The 16,305-nt window shown below is 37.2% G+C and overlaps 1 protein-coding gene across 1 annotated transcript in view; it reads left to right on the plus strand.

Annotated features, from left to right (window-relative positions):
- Positions 1–16,305, plus strand: part of FRAS1 (Fraser extracellular matrix complex subunit 1) — a 452,220-nt gene that overhangs the window by 10,805 nt on the left and 425,110 nt on the right. The window contains exon 2 of the mRNA XM_011966222.1: positions 1,318–1,349. Within this exon, the coding sequence (XP_011821612.1) occupies positions 1,318–1,349 (32 nt within the window). The remainder of the gene's footprint in view (positions 1–1,317; positions 1,350–16,305) is intronic.

The raw sequence follows: 16,305 nt of genomic DNA on the forward strand, positions 1-16,305 counted from the left end.
GCCAGGATGGTCTCGATCTCCTGACCTCGTGATCCGCCCGTCTCGGCCTCCCAAAGTGCTGGGATTACAGGCTTGAGCCACCGCGCCCGGCCCTCAGTTTTCTTAAAGATTGTTCTTAATTCCATTATTGGAGGAGAAGGTAGACCATTTCTTTCCTAAGAAGTTAATATTTTTGGGACTTCATAAATGACCCATTAGAGGTAAGCACTGTGGTAAAATAATGTCCTTGTCTCTTTAGAAACCAGTTGTGGAGCGCTGTTAAGATATGCTTCACCTTGGTGTGTATATACTGTTCAAATCTGTTTTGCAGACTCAGTTTCTGAGAGAGTAGGTGATAGCACACTGCCCATCTCTTTCTAAGTTAATTCAAGACCTGTTGTGCAGCTCAAAAATTGGTTGGGAATGTGTGTATATTTTTTTAAATTAAGATTTCAGTTTTATAGTATGATATGTGTACTACAAATACTACACATACTATTTATACTATGTATGATATATACTATATATAGTATATTGTGGGTATATATGTGTATATGCTATATATACTATATAGTGGGTACATATGTATATATATGTGTATATTTGTGTATATACTATATGTAATAGTATATATGTAACAGTATATATAGTGTATATATTCTCTCTATATATGTAGTACACACACACACATATATATAATGTAGTGGGGTAGATGCAACACTTCAACATCCTTAGAAAGGAAGTACACAAGAATAAATTCACAAATGGAGGATGTAGGCACAAAGTGCTAGGAGCTCAGAGGAACATAATCTGGTGGGCAGGAGAAGCTTCACAAAGGAGATGGGATCAAGTTTAAAGGGCTCAATTAGACAAAGTACATCTCCTGTAGGAAATGAAAATGAGCAAAGGCATTGAGACATGTAAATATATTACAGGATTCTAAGTTGGCCTCTTGGGTTGGACTGGAGACTTAGTGTAAGCAAACAGTGGCAGGGAAGCCTGGATAAGTAAATGGGACTGGATTATGGAGGCTTTGCTGACTTATCACCAAGAAAAATATTTACTGTATTTATAGCATGCCGTTATAAATACATTTATCTTAAAATTCAAGTCATAAGTTTTAATGATGCTTTTCCTCATGTGTGTCCAAGGAATGTTGTTTTGGTGTATGGGGTTATTTCCCCAGGGGAAGAATGCTCAAGCTTTTAAGATTTTGGAAGAAGTACATTTTACTGATTTTGATGTATGTAGATGCAGTTTTAGCAGCAAGCTTGCTGGGGCAGTGCCTACTGGTTTATTATGCATCCCTTTTAATTCTTGTTTTGTTTTTCTCCACAGGTGCTTGTGTCTATCAGGGTTCCTTGTTGGCGGTAGGTCATTCTTTACATACTTGGTTTCTTTCATTTGAATGTAAAATGCTTGATTGATGTTCCTGAGTGAGTGAGTTGACCCTATCATTGTAGAATATGTTTATTTTTCTTCACAGTTTGAGGATTAGCCCTCATTCGGGCACAATGATGCTCAATTATTTAATACCTTTTCCAGATTGAATTAGTTCCATTCGGATACTCAGGTATTGGAAGAGAAATCCAAACACTCAACACACAATTAGCATTCTGTGGCCGTTCTTTGTGTTCTTTTAATCAGAGAGAAAATTAGATCCCATCCTTTTGTCAGATACAAACTGAAACACAATTTGCTTATCTTCCCACTTTGCTTCCCACTTTGAACCCTTCTCCAAAATAAATATGATTATTAAATTAAGTAGAATAGGAAGGATTTCTGTTGTTACATTGAATTATAAACTTAAGTTTTGGTGAACAGCAAATAAATTAACATTTGTTTCTGAACTCTTGACATATAGGGTAAAATTGATTTTGAATTTAATGTCAGAATGACTTGGGGGGAAAAGTTGATGTAAGTCTCATGCATTTCTTTTCATTACTAATGCACTATGGTGCATAACAGTGTGTTAAAGCCTGATTGAAAAGACTGTCTACACTCCATCAACTCTAATAAATGGTGTGACAAATCATTCTTCACCACATTTTTATTTTGGTTTAATAAATGCTGTAATAAAACTGAACTGAGATGGTTGGAAAGAGTTTGCTTATTTACATCACAACATGCTATTGACATGTGTGATATTAATGAGTTATCTTGGATTATCCTTGTGTTATTGAAATAGATGAGGAATATCTGAAGTATCTAAGAGTCTAGATAATTGTAGATATTCACAGTAATATTCTTGAATCTGCACTTTATATGCTATAGTTACTGCTCGAGAGGTTTATATTTTTTCTTTATATTTTTCTATTAAAAATTAAGAAAAAGCCATTTTTATTCTATTTGTCATTCCATATTCTGCCCTGTTTATTCTTTAATATGTTTTAGGAATCATTTGCTCTAAAATATGTTATCACTTTTGGGGAGCTGTAGTAGGTATTTAGACAAGTCAGTTATCCATGCTAATAAAGGAGAGTTATTTATTTTTTGTGTAGTTATTTATTTATTGTGTAGACTACTTCATAACTTTTCCATATATTTTCATAAGTATTCATATGTCTGATAATAGACCAATGAAATAGGCAGGCCATGTATTATTTCATACTCTTCCCCCTCTTCATGGAAAGGATGAGAGAGAGATGAAGACATTTGCTAGAGGTAATTGACCATTAAGGGTGGACCAGAACAAGACATCCTGTATTCTTCTGTTGTTCTGCCTATATGTGAAAAAAGGGGCTAGACCATCTTCTATATTTAATTTTGCTATGTGTTATTGTACATTCGAATATGAAAGGATCAAGTAATTGGAGAGGTCAGTTTGATCAAGTTAAAAGGAGAAAGAACCCAACCAACTTGAATTTATTGGATGACCTTGCTTCCCTCTGTACCATGCCCTAGCTCATCCCAGGGCTCATGGCTGCTCAAGGTTAGTGGGCTGCACCCTCCCACACCAGCAGACTCCTCATTCCTCCAGGTGACTTCTTTGCTTACCAAGGCTCTGCTACATTTGTTTCTTTTTCTTTCTTTCTTTTATTATCATTATTATTTTTGTGTGTGAGACAGGGTCTCATTCTGTCACCCAGGCTGGAGTGCAGGGATCTTGGCTCACTGCAACCTCTGCCTCTAGGATTCAAGTGATTCTCCTGCCTCAGCCTCCCAATTAGATGAGACTACAGATGCACACCACCATACCCGGCCAATTTTTTTTTTTTTTTTTTTATTTTTAGTAGAAACGGGGTTTTGGCATGTTGGCCAGGCTGGTCTTGAACTCCTGATCTCAAAGTGCTGGGATTACAGGCATAAGCCACTGAGCTTGGCCTGCTACATTTGTTTCTGAACCTCTTCAAGCCTGAGATACTTATTATTGTAGTTACGCAATTCAGTCTGAGAGACAATGTATTTATTACAATAATAGAATTATTAAACAAATATTTATTGAGTGACAATTACAGACCTGCTATTCTATGCACCGGAATGTATCTGTGAACAAACAGATGAAAATTCCTGCCCTCATAGAGCTTGAATTCTAATAAGTAAAATATATAGAATGTCAGATAGATGGGCTATGGGGAAAAACGTTGTGGAGGTGGAAGGGATAGAAAAGGCTCAATAGGGGATGAAGGTGGCTACTTTAGATAGGGTGATAGGGAAGGCTTCACTGAGAAGGTGACATTTGAACAAAGACATACTGAAAGAGGTAATTATAAGAACTAGCCTGGTGGATATCCAAGGGGAGAGAATTCCAGAGATAGGGAGCAGAAATGTAAAGTCTGAAGCAAGAGCTCCTATGGGCATTTGAGGCAGTGCATAGAGGATGGCAAGAGAGGTCAGGGAGGAGGGCAGAGGTCAGAGCATGCTGAGCCTTGTGCAGACTTTAGCGTGTCCTTTCAGGAAGGTGGGTGAGCCATTGAAGGTGCCAGAGAGGAGGAATGGCAACACTGGACTTATCTACTTAAACTGCTGAAATGAGAATGTGAAAAGTAGTGTGCTTGTTTCTAGGGAAACTATATTAAATACTTTAAAAAGACTCCATTGAGGTGAGTCACTAAAAAATTGCTGTCAAATTAAGTGTAGGAAAAACAGCTATAAAAGATTGAGAAAATATTTCAAAACCTAGAGAGATTCTGCATTCTGGTTTATTTGTAACCACTTTAAGTTCTCTTTCCATTTTAAGGACGATGAAACTGGAAAAGGTAGATGATGCATCCTGGACTTGGTTTATTATCTACATCATTCACTGCTGCGCTCTCTCTGCATGCCCTAGTGTTAAAGAAAAGCATTGTATCTACATCAGTGAAACTGGAGAGTCAATGTATGTTCATGCATTTTGAATTAAAGAGTACAAGAACATTACTATATGATTCTAGGATTCTCTGATTATACAACTTTTTGGGTGACAAAGGCTTCTAGTGTAAGAGGCGTCGTTTTCAAGAGCTGGTTCTGAGAATAGTGGTTGGTGTCCCTTTTCCAAACTTTGTAGTTTTACCCACATGTTCACTGTTTTAGAGGTAGAAGTGACTTGAGAAATCTCTTAGTCCAGACTGTCCATTTTATAGATGAGGAAACTGGGGCGAGGATGTGAAATTCTTGAGGTTTGTTCATCTCCCAGCTGAGTAACCAGAAGTAGGTTATTCTGGTTGAAAATGGCGAAGCCTCAGCTTCACCCAGAGTTCATAAAGCGTATCAAGCAAATGAGAACGTAGATTTAGGCACTAGCTGCTAGTATAATGCTGACTCTCAGCCTGTCTTGTGAGGATTCCTCTCACTGATACCTTTCAATCTCTTCACTCATTGCTTAGGAAGCTGCCAGATACAGTGGAACATTCATGGCCCTGGCAGTCAGACACACCTGGTTTTGATCCTTCCTCTTCTATTACAAACCAGCTCTGTGACGTAGGGCAAGTTACATCACCTCTGGAATCTCTTATTGCCCCTGATGTGAAATGAAGACAAAGAAAGCCACTCCTAAAGGGTTGTTGCAAAGAAAATAATGTGGGAAAGACACCAAGGTGCAGTGCCTGGCTTGTGCTTTTCTGCCATAACACAATTTCTCTTTAGCAACCAAGAAGAACAAGAGGAAGGGACAGTTGTTAAGCACCTACTATGTACTTAATACTCAACAAACCCAGGAAACAGTTTTTTTTTTTTTTTTTTTTTTTAAATTTACTTTACAGATAAGGAAGTTGAAACTCAGGAATTAGTCACTTGTCCAAAGTTACATAGTAAGTGCTAGCGGAAAAGAAAGTTCAAACCTCGTTCTGATTCTGAAGTCATCTGATCAAGCATTCTATTTCTCACAACCAACTCAGTCCACTGGTTGTCTCTGAACACAACTAGCTTACTTCACCACCTTCAGTCCTATATGCCCACCCCCTCCCTGCCACAACTGCCACGCAGTTGTCTCTGCCAGTCTCTGTCCCTGACCTCCTGCAAAAGCCAACTGTCCCTGGCTCACCCTTTCCCATTTAACTGAGGCTGTCCTGCACTGGTGTGCACCACATTCACTACATGATGCAAAACATGTTTAGACAGGCATGTCATCTTAAAAAACACAATGTACAGTGTATTATGTACTATATATGTTTATATATGTGTATATATGTATATAGGTATATATATATACCTCCCCCCGCCCTGCATTGTGTTGTGTTTCCTGATTTTTGACAGCTGTCTGGACTTGCAGTGACATCCTGGGGTGATTAAGTCCTAAGCATGTGTAGCTGTCTCTCAATTATGGACTGACTTCAGCTCTCTCCCTTGTCTTTCTTTTAACAATCTTCTGTAACTTTCTCTTCTTTTTATTCCTAGAGTGAGAAATGACCAGAAGGGACTAAAATAACTCCAAAAACGCTGAATAATCTATTTTGGGGTGTGTTTCTTACCCCGTAATACCCATGCACCCCTGGGCTCACAAGACTTTCTCTAAAGTCAGCCCTTGTGGAAGACAGTGTGACTGTTGTAAATCAGGAATCCATCAGAGGGAAACTACCTAGGTAATAGGTTTAACTGTGACATCCAGTGTGAGGAGGAAAATTAATTTTTTATTTCAAAGTTTTCACACACCGTCTGTTCTTTTCCAACTATATCAAGTATTAAAAAAAACTTTCCTTTTGCATCACCACAAGCAAACACATATTCTTTTTAAAGTTCTTCCTGGGATCAATGACTTGACCCTTCACTTCAATTTTTCTGTCTGTGAAATGGAGATGAACTATTTACTTCTCAGGATTGTCGTGAAGCTTAAAGGAGATGAACATGAAGCACCTCGTCCGGTGCTGTGACTTACAGTGCTCAATAAAGGCTGGCTGCTGTTGTTGTTGCTTTATAGCAGTGACGCCTGTCAAGGCTGGATAAACGAGTCTTCTTCCCTAGATCAAAAGCGTGAAGTGTTGGGATTTCTCCTACTTGGGATACTTTTGCTGAGAAATGCTGACAAAGTGAATCACGGGGCACTAACTCTTAGCAGATTTGAAAGAATATTTTTCAAGGATAATTAAAAAATGTGGAATGTTGAGTATATATAACACTGCAGGAAGATCCAGGCTTTGGAGTTTGAATCTTGGCACCACTACATACATGCTGTGTGGTCTCAGATACAATACTTTATACAGCCGGGTGTCACTTTCGTTATCTGCTTAACGGGGATTATATTTCTCCTAGGGTTGATGTGACAGTTAACTAAGAACATACTTGTGAAAGAACCCAGAACTGTTCCTGCAAGGAACACGTACTCACATCATTCAGGTGGTAACAAGATGTCGGAGTGGAAATGAGTGAGTTATAGAGTCCAGGGTCTTGGTTCAGTTTCTGGCCCTCTAATTACTAGCTGTGTAGCTTGGAGTAAGTCGCTTGAATGAAATGAGGCCTCAGTTTCTAAATTAGTAAATTAAGAGAGTTAGATTAGCTTCTCTCCAAGATTCCTGAGCACTGTGTTGTGCAGTAGAGCTTTCTGTGATGATGGGAATGTTCTACAGCTGTGCTGACCAGTGTGGTAGCTACGAGCCACATGTGGTTATTGAGTACTTGAAATGTGGCTTACAATACTGAGGAACTGAGTTTTAGATTTCATTTAATTTCAATGAATTAAAGTTTAAATTTGAGTAGCCACACATAGATAGTGGCTACTATATTGGACAGTGCAACATTAGAGTTTTAAAATTCTTAACGTATTCTAGTACAGCCTCATGGATTGTTCTCACCCTGGGTGGAAGCTTACTGGAGTACTTTCAGCAGTTGTGAGAAAAGTAACACAAAGTTTGTTATAGTACCTGATTGCTGTTTTTGTTTGTTTATGTAATTTGAACAGTTTTGAAGTCAACACAGTTATAACACTACTCTCCCCATATTGCTAAATATGTTTTCTTTTTTGTGGTTGTCGTGGTTTTTTTTTTTTTTTTTTTTAACCAAACAATTGTTATGCATCAATGATTTCTTTAATAAAAGGGGTAAAATTACAGTTAATTGTACATATTCCATTAAAAGTTTTATAAATTTTTAAACTCATGGGAGTGTTATCCATCATTTATATTAGAGCAGAAAAAAATTTGAGAACCTCTGGTCTAATCTGTAGACCTTGTTTATTAGGGCTAAGGAGGTTTAAGGGAGACCATTAGAGCTCTTCAATGTTAGAGTCTTTTTAAAAATTGGTGTGCTATAGTGTTACTTTTTCAAATTTGAAACAGTAACACAAAAGAGACAGCCCTGTAGAAATGAAAATGTCTCAGAACTGCGTTGTCCTTGTATTCATCAACATGCTCAAGAGATTTTGTGGAGAAGATACATGAAAAATTGGAAGCTTTTGCTATTCAGTGCTTGAAATCCCCACAAACACTTAGTGAATGGTGGCTAGTGGCTGCTATTGAAACACCTTGAACTTCTCAGCAGTGGGGAGAATACCTGGTGTCCTGAGGATGCACTTAGAGGGGAAGCAATACAATCAGCCATTCCTTAATTTCCCTAAAAGTATTGGGTAATTTCTTAATACCGTTGTATTGAATATTGTAGGATATCACCATTTTAAGTTATAGTTTAGCAAAAATTCATCATTTTTTATGCTTCTGGTCTTTATTTTAAAATACAGAATAATATGCTTTTAAATGGTGGATGCCACTCTTTATTAAAATGTACTTATTTTGTGATAAAAACTTATTTTTTTGCAACACATCATTACTGTGCTAGGTGTTGTCATAAATTTAGAGAGGTAACGAGCTCCTTTAACTAGAGGTATTCAAGTTGAGACTAGACAGACAGAATCAGGAGTGAGATAGCAGCGGCAGGCTTTTCTGATTTGTGTTCTCACCTGTGGATAGAAGGTTAGAGGTGTGTGTTTCTGCCTAAGAAGCCCTTACAGAGGGTGAAAAAAATCTCCTGACACTAGAGTGTGCAGTGAAGGGTTTCTCCCCATTTAGTTCCTCAAAGGGAGTAACTTTGTACCTTTAGGTGTCAGGTAGTGAGAATTGGGCTCTACCTGCCTCTGAGGATTTTTTTTGTCCTTGCTGGGTTTTTATAGATTGTCCATCATAATTAGATGTGCTGGTTTCCTATTTGGGAACTTATATGTTCTTAGAATAATTGTGTGAGAGGAATAACACAAGAGATTTTGTACTTTTATTGATGAATAATCCATATGCATTTTTATTCTTTTTCATATTCATGTGGTAGGAACAGATGTTTTAAGTTAACAAACACATTTCTTATGCTTTGTTTTGAATTTAGAAGATGCAATTGAGCTTGGAAGCCATATTAATTTGCTCAAATTATGCTACATTTTATCATATATCTCAATTTTCTGGTCAGACCATACACTTCCCTCACTTTTTTTTAAGTTTGTGGCATTTTCACACCAAATTGTCTTACAACTTGATACCTTAATTTATTCTATTTCTCTGTTTATAACTACAAAGTACATACATACATTTATTTTCTATGTGATACATTTATATATGCATGTGTATATATGTATAAATCCCCTATAATAGAACTGTCACTCATTTATGACACCTTATGGTATTATCATGTTATAGTTTAGTTACTTTTAGAAGTCTTTGCTTACCAAGGGAAAGATAATATATAAATATCAAATGACAATTGCGTTAAGCCAGCTTATGTTTTTCTGAAGTTTGAATTACAAATGTCTGAAGAAAAGTTGACTTTGAAAATTTTATGTGGATGACATTTTGCTTCTGTGACACTTAAACATAAAATTGGCACAAAATAAAATTTAAAAAAAATAACTGAGCAGTTTTATGTAAAAGAGGCACATAGCTTCTGGTGTCCCAGCTAAGTTCTTTTAGCAATGATTTCTTAGGTTCCCAGAGTTTATAAGCTAAATGAAAGGGAGAAGGAGAGGGACAAGTTTTCATAGTAAGAAATGGTTTATTGTTAGTACCCGGGAGGCTCTTGAGTTTGGGCCATGACCTCTGAGTTCTTTCCTGACAGCTCCCAAGATTGGTTATTTATTAAATTTATCCCTTTCTTTCCTCCAAAGGGAAATTGAATGAGTGGGCTGGGATCAGGGAGGGGAGGGTGTCTGCATTGGAGAGCAGATTTCATTGCTCTTTGTACCTTCCATTCTTGAAATGGTTCAGTAATAGTGAGCGGGAGAGAATTATTAACAGAAATAGACACTCATTCTTTGGTGTTCTTACTGTATTGAGTTTCCCTACAATCTAGAACAAACTTGATCTAAGAGATGAGAATTCAGGAACAGAAGAAATATGACATTATTGGCTAAAAGAAGCCTTTCCCTCTTATATTTGCTGTAGATATGTGTAGTAGTAGTAATCCAGCTGGATTCCAAAGACATTTATTGATCAAATTCTGTGTTAGATCCTGTGATTGGGTCTATGGAAAACACCAAGATTAATAAGCTATTAGTTGGAACCCAGGAACATCCTGCTTAGTCAGTAGTCCCTTTTTCCCTTTTCTATGTTGGCAGAGTCCTGATTTTGTTGCAGTTTTCCACCCTTTCCTAGTTGTGAGGTAGTCAGGAAATTTATCCCTTTGCCAGTGATCGGTTTAGGACTGAGTGTGACTTACTTGTGGCCAATGATATATGCAGGGAACTGCTAATATTGTTGGCTGTTTGAAAGGACCCAATAAATAGCACCTTCCTTTCTCCAGTTCTGAACAAGTTGAGAAATAAAACAAAGAATAAACATAGAAGTCAAATCATCCTTTTATCTTTTAACCAGTAAGCTAAGTTGGAGGATACAGCTTCAGTTCTCTTAGCCAAGTGGGTTGCTGGTTCTGACCCCTCAGAATTGGGAAGACTTAGGCATTCACAGACAGAGCCTTGCGGAGGCAGCTTTCCCATGCAGAAGGGCTGATAAGGCAAGAGTTACTGCTTGGAGAAGCAGAGGAAAGCGTATGCTCTTGGTGACAGGCTTGCTCCCTAGAAGAGGAAAGAAGACAGAACGGAGTTAAGCATGCCTAGTTGCTCTTTTAAATTTACCAGTTAGACAAATCATGCCACCTTCCTGGGGATAAGAAAGGCCTGGAGTTATGTGTTGATATCCCTGCACCTCAAGGGTGGGAAACAAGAATTCTCCATTAATAGGAGATTTTGAAGCTTAGTCTTTAAGCTTTGGCACATGAAAACATGATCTCTGGAGGTGCTGCAACCATTAGAATACCTAGCTGACACACAGAGGTTGATGGGGAGAAAGATGGGAGACTTTGATTCCTTGAGGAGTTGGTTATTTAATCTGCTGACTTAACCAGCACAGGAACTGACCTTCCTGGGGAATTATTGTATGAGTTCCGAAGTTCCCTCATTGTTTAAGCCAATATAAATTGGATTTTATGTTACCGCAGCCAGCAGCAGTCGACCCAGTACCCTACAATCAGATATTGAACTCAGCACAGAGCAGTTTGGGATAAGTGTCAGTAGGTAGAAGTTTAGCACCATGGTGAAGGGGCAGAGCTCCAGATTCTTGGGTTTAAGTCTGAGCTCTTCACTACCGTGTGACTCTGGGCAAGTTACTTACATTGTCTTTAAAATAGAGATAATAGTTGTGCCTATATTACAGAGCTGCTGCAAAGATAAATGAGTAACATGTGAAAGTAGTTGGAATATAGTAAATAGTTACTTGCCATTGAGAATACTCTTATTCCGGAGGAAATAATTTTTGATCTTGGCCTTGAAATATGAGCCAGTTTAGAATTAGGAGAGATGAGAGAAAGGCTCTTAGGATATAGGATCAGTATGAGTAAACACATAAGTGGCAAAGGGAGTCCAGTTTGAAGTGAGAGAAGTGATGTGATGAAACACTGAGAAGGGATTTTAAAACTCCAGATCACACAGGGCCTGGAATAAGGCACTTGAATTACATTCTGTAGGCAGTGGGGACGCTTTGAAATGGAAATCATTTGCTCTTGGATTCAGAGTCTGTCAGTAGAAACTGATTAGTATATTGTTGGAGATGAGATATCAGAGTACCATCCTCTGCTGTGTTCCTTCTTCTCCTCCTTTTCACCCATGTCCAGATGCAGTTTATCTGCAGAGCTTTGGAGAGGGTGTGGGTGGCTCCGTGTAAGCGAACATCATCTTGAAAAAGAGAGATCAGTTTGCAGACATATTCCAACAGTGAGTCAGTACTAAGTTCATTATTATTTGGGCAAAAATGGGTTCATCTGGCATTATATCAAGTAGAACTCCCTATTAATAGGCATTAACCCACTCCTTTGATATTGATGTTCATAATGATCCTCCCCACCACCCTGAGGTGGTGATGTAATCTTTTTTCTTCCTCTTTATTCTAGTGAGCATTTCTCACAATTTGCCAAGATTAAATTATGCTCCAGTTAGTATTAGGAAAAAGTACATTTAGTTGTATTAAAATTTTTTGTTAAAATGGAAGCCCGATTATTTTGTATATACTACCCTAAGTGTTGGAAAATATAGTTTTTCAGTTTTTCTCTCATGCTGTACAACACAGCTATATTATTGTTTGCTTCTAGAATTTTATCAGCTTTATCAATTCCTACATCTAAAATACATTTTTTAAAAGAAAGATCAAGTGTGGTCAGGTACTTTAAGGAAAAATAGAACTTCTTGAGAAACATGAACTGCTAGAAAAGATTCTTCATAGCCTGAGGACTTTGAGGAGAAGAGAGGAAAATTTTATAGGGATAAGATAACTCAATTGCATAGGAAAAGGAGGGAAACTCATGTTAAATGGCTGCTTTGGTTGCCACTTTAGAGGAATCAAACTGTTGAAGAAAAATAAGTGTCTTTTTTATTTCTTACTCTGTTCACTTATGATTAGGAGGAAAAATTCTCAGTTACACCAGTCAGGAGATTAATACAAAGTATAATAAAAGAAATACTGTGAGCATCAAGGTGTGTATTCCTGTAAGCTGTTTTTATGCAAACTTATTAAAGTCAAGGAAACTTACTCAGTAGGAGAGACTGTATCTTTAAAACTATGAATTTGGCTTTGCATGGTGCCTTACACCTGTAATGCCAGCATTTTGGAAGGCTGAGGCAGGAGGATCGCTTGAGCCTAGGAGTTCAAGACCAACTTGGTTAACATAGCAAGATTCCATCTCCAGACACACACACACACACACACACACACACACACACACACACTAGTTGAGTGTGGTGGTATGTGCCTATCCTCCCAGCTACTTGGGAGGCTGAGGTGGGAGGATTGCTTGAGCCCAGGAGGTCAAGTCTTCAGTGAGCCATGATCATACCACTGTACTCCAGCCTAGGTGACAGAGGGAGACCCTGTCTCAAAAAACAAAACTAAAACCAAGCAACTGTGAATTCAATTTTTTTGTTTTATAAATAATTATTATTTTAAATTTTGTATACGTTTATGGGGTACAAATATAATTTTAGTTACATGGATATATTGCATAGTGATGAAGTCAGGGCTTTTAGTGTATTTATCACCAGAATAATGTACATTGTACCTATTAGGTGCTTTCTCATCATCCACCCACCTCCTATCCCCACACCCTTCCAAGTCTCCATTGTCTATTATCCTACACTCTACATCCATGTATACACATTATTTAGCTCCCATTATAAATGAGGACATGTGATATTTGTCTTTCTGTGTCTAAGTTGTTTCACTTATAAACAGAAAGCAATTTAAAAAGGATAAACAGTAGTGTTTTTCAAAAACCAAACCACAAAATGCAGAAACACAATATCATTCCAACTTTTAGGAGGAAGAACTTTCTTTTTTGTTTTTTTTTCTAAGAGAAAATGGCCATGTTGCTTTATTTATTATATTGAAAGCAATACAGGCTGGTTCTAAAAAAACCCAGCAAGTATAAAATAGAGAGAGAATGGGAAGAAAACTCCATAAATCCAAGTAATTCCACAAACAAAAATAATTAATACTAAATATTGGATGAGTTTATTGCAGGACTTTTTCTATATGTGTATTTAACAAAAAATGGCACTGCAATATGCACACTGTTTGGCTAGCTATATTTTTAACTTAATACTGTGTAATGGATATCTTTTTACATTAATACATAGATCCATACTATTATTCATTATGGATAGACTGTAAGTTATTTTACACTTCTTGTTTATTGGTATTCATATTAATTCAATATTTTGGTGTTGCAAGCAACACTGTGATGAACGTTCTTGCGCACTCTTCAATTATTTCCTTAGGGCATGTTCCTCGGCAATGCAACTTTTGAGTCACGTGGTATACGTTTTTAAAAAGCATGTTTGTCTATACATTTAATACATATTACCACATTGCCCTTTGGGGAAGTCAGACCAATTTACACTGCTATTAGTTAGTATATTCTCTGACTATAAGATAAGGATAAAACCTTGGTAAGAATAAAACTAACGTTTAGTTTGAGAATGATTGATTTTTGAAAGTTGATGGAATAGAAGATGGTATTAACAAATTTGATGACATTTAAAAATATCTAATAGTATAAAACTAAAAGGAAAAACAAAGTACAGGTTTTCAAAGATTTAGTGTTATAAAGAATTACATAGTAGAACTTATAAAGAATTCATTCAATAATAATTAAGAATAAAAAAATTTAAAAATGTAAATCTAACCAAAAATAGTTCATGTAAATATTTAAGGAACCACCAAATGTTAGGAATTAAAGTGGCTGAGATTAAGAATAGAGAGTTTACATAAGAGAAAATACAAGTAGCAAACAAATATATTAAGAAGAATTGTTGTTAATAACCAGATAAAAACTAAATTATTAATGGGATGTAACTGTATACCTGTTTAAAAAATTTAAATTATTAAACCCAGCTTTGATGAGACTTTTGGGAATTTGCTCTAAGAAATCAATTTAGAAGAAAGAAAAGTGATTTATAAAGAAGTTGCTTTCTGGCATTATTTATGTTATAAAACAAGAAGTTACCTAAATGTCTCTATTAGAGGAGTGGTTAAGTAAATCATCATAGATTAACTTGACATAGAACATTATGTAGCCATTCAGATAGTAGATGAGAAGAGCATGTGGCCATGGAGGCACATTTCTGAGGTAATGTTAAGTGAAAGGCTGAGTACTCAATGCAAATCTTGTGATTAAAACTAATTTTAAAAATGTGTCTTTCTGTGATTGAAGTCTCCTAAGGGGGAAAAACCCCATTTTTTGTCAACAAGAGGGAGAGAGCCTGTAAGCAGAGGGTAAGGAACCAGTGCAGAGAAAGGATAGAAGTTGAAAGAGTGAAGAAAAAATGGCTGGAGAAAACCAAGAAGGGACCAGATAGATTGGGTAGAATCAAACCCCAAGTGGCAGGGACAACTTAGACAAGGTTCTTTCTCAAAGATAGGAGCAAAGTAAGGTAAAGTCTATGAAAATTATATTATTTAGGACTCTTAATGTGAGTGATGGAAACTCAACTCAAACTAGCTTAAGCAAAGTCTGTAATGTTTTGCTCCCTCAACCAGAAGTCTAAGAGGATAAAATTAGCTTGAGACTGAGATACATATGCATTCACATGATGTCCACATGTGTTTTTCATGCTATCTCTCTTGGCTACACTTTCTTCTGGGTTGGCAACCTCCTTGTGATGGCAACATTGATTTATACAGTTCAAATGGCTAATATTCCAAGAGAAAAGTGAGTCCCCTTCAGAGATGTCATCTCCAGCAAAAGTTCCAGAAAACACTCTGATTGTTCTGGCTCAAGCCAAGGATCATACCCCCAGGTAAAATCACACCCTCAGTGGGGAAGAAGAAACCTTGTGATTTACCACACTGCCAAGTGGAGGAGGGCAGTTCTAAAAGTGAAAGCACGCTGGCCAAAGAGAAAGGAGCAGATGTTCTCTACAAGGATAAATAGACATTTGCAGGCAGCATGGCTTGTTTACAAAGTCTTAAGTGAGAGCCGCCATCTGTCTGGTTGGCCTAATGAACGCTGCTGGAGGAAGCATCATCGGAACCAGGTCTCCTATCTCTTAACTCCCCTTTGGCCCCAAACCTAACCTTGCACTTTGGATTTTAGATTTCTGGCTTTTCCATAGAATGGTTCTGCCAATTTCTACATATGGATACCTGTACCTTGTGCCTGTCTGAATCACATTTCATATAGTCCAGCTACCTGCCACTGTTTCCCTAGACTAACATCCATGTTAACTTGCTTTTATCTGAAGTTGAGAAGGAAAGTTAGCTGGACATATTTCACTCTATAATAAACCTTCACTTGTTTGGAGGTAATTAGTCAGCAAAACATGGGCATATTTGATGAATTAGGGCCACACTGATGTTCTTTTTGGTAATTTGGATTGGTAGGTAGTGAAGTAAATGGGTGGTAGGTTAAATGTTAATATGTTTTCAAATGGAATGTTTTATTGTTTTCTTGAAATGCTTGTTTGGAACATTTCTTGGGGTGTTTGTTTTATTTATTTTCCTTCGATAAATGACTAGCAGAAAAGAAAAACAGTCTGCAATGGAGACTGAAAATGTATTGACTAGAAAGATAGAGCTCAAAGTATACAGGGCTGAGCATTTTTCCATTCGTCTGAAATGAGTTTATGGCTTGATGTACAGCTTCCGGGTCAAAATCATTGTCCCTCCATGAGGAGCAAAAGCAGAGTAAGAGGGGTTCAGAGGCTTCAGGCTATTATCAGAAAGAGCTATCATTTCTAGCCCTTTTGGAGTTGCAACATCCTTTTTCCCTTTGATTCCTGAAAGCGTGAAATAAAGACAAGAGTTTCATGATAGTAAAAGTTCAGAAGTTTGATTATTTTTCTCTCATTAGTAGCCTGTAGTGACTGTAAATTAAGCTTTTTTCCCCCTAATGTAAAGAAACGTTCTCTAGGATATTTAATTTACTGTTTCAATTCATTGAGACCCTCAAAGACTG

The sequence above is a fragment of the Mandrillus leucophaeus genome, unplaced genomic scaffold (genome assembly GCF_000951045.1).
Source record: "Mandrillus leucophaeus isolate KB7577 unplaced genomic scaffold, Mleu.le_1.0 Scaffold75, whole genome shotgun sequence".
In the NCBI taxonomy this organism is placed as follows: Eukaryota; Metazoa; Chordata; class Mammalia; order Primates; family Cercopithecidae; genus Mandrillus; species Mandrillus leucophaeus.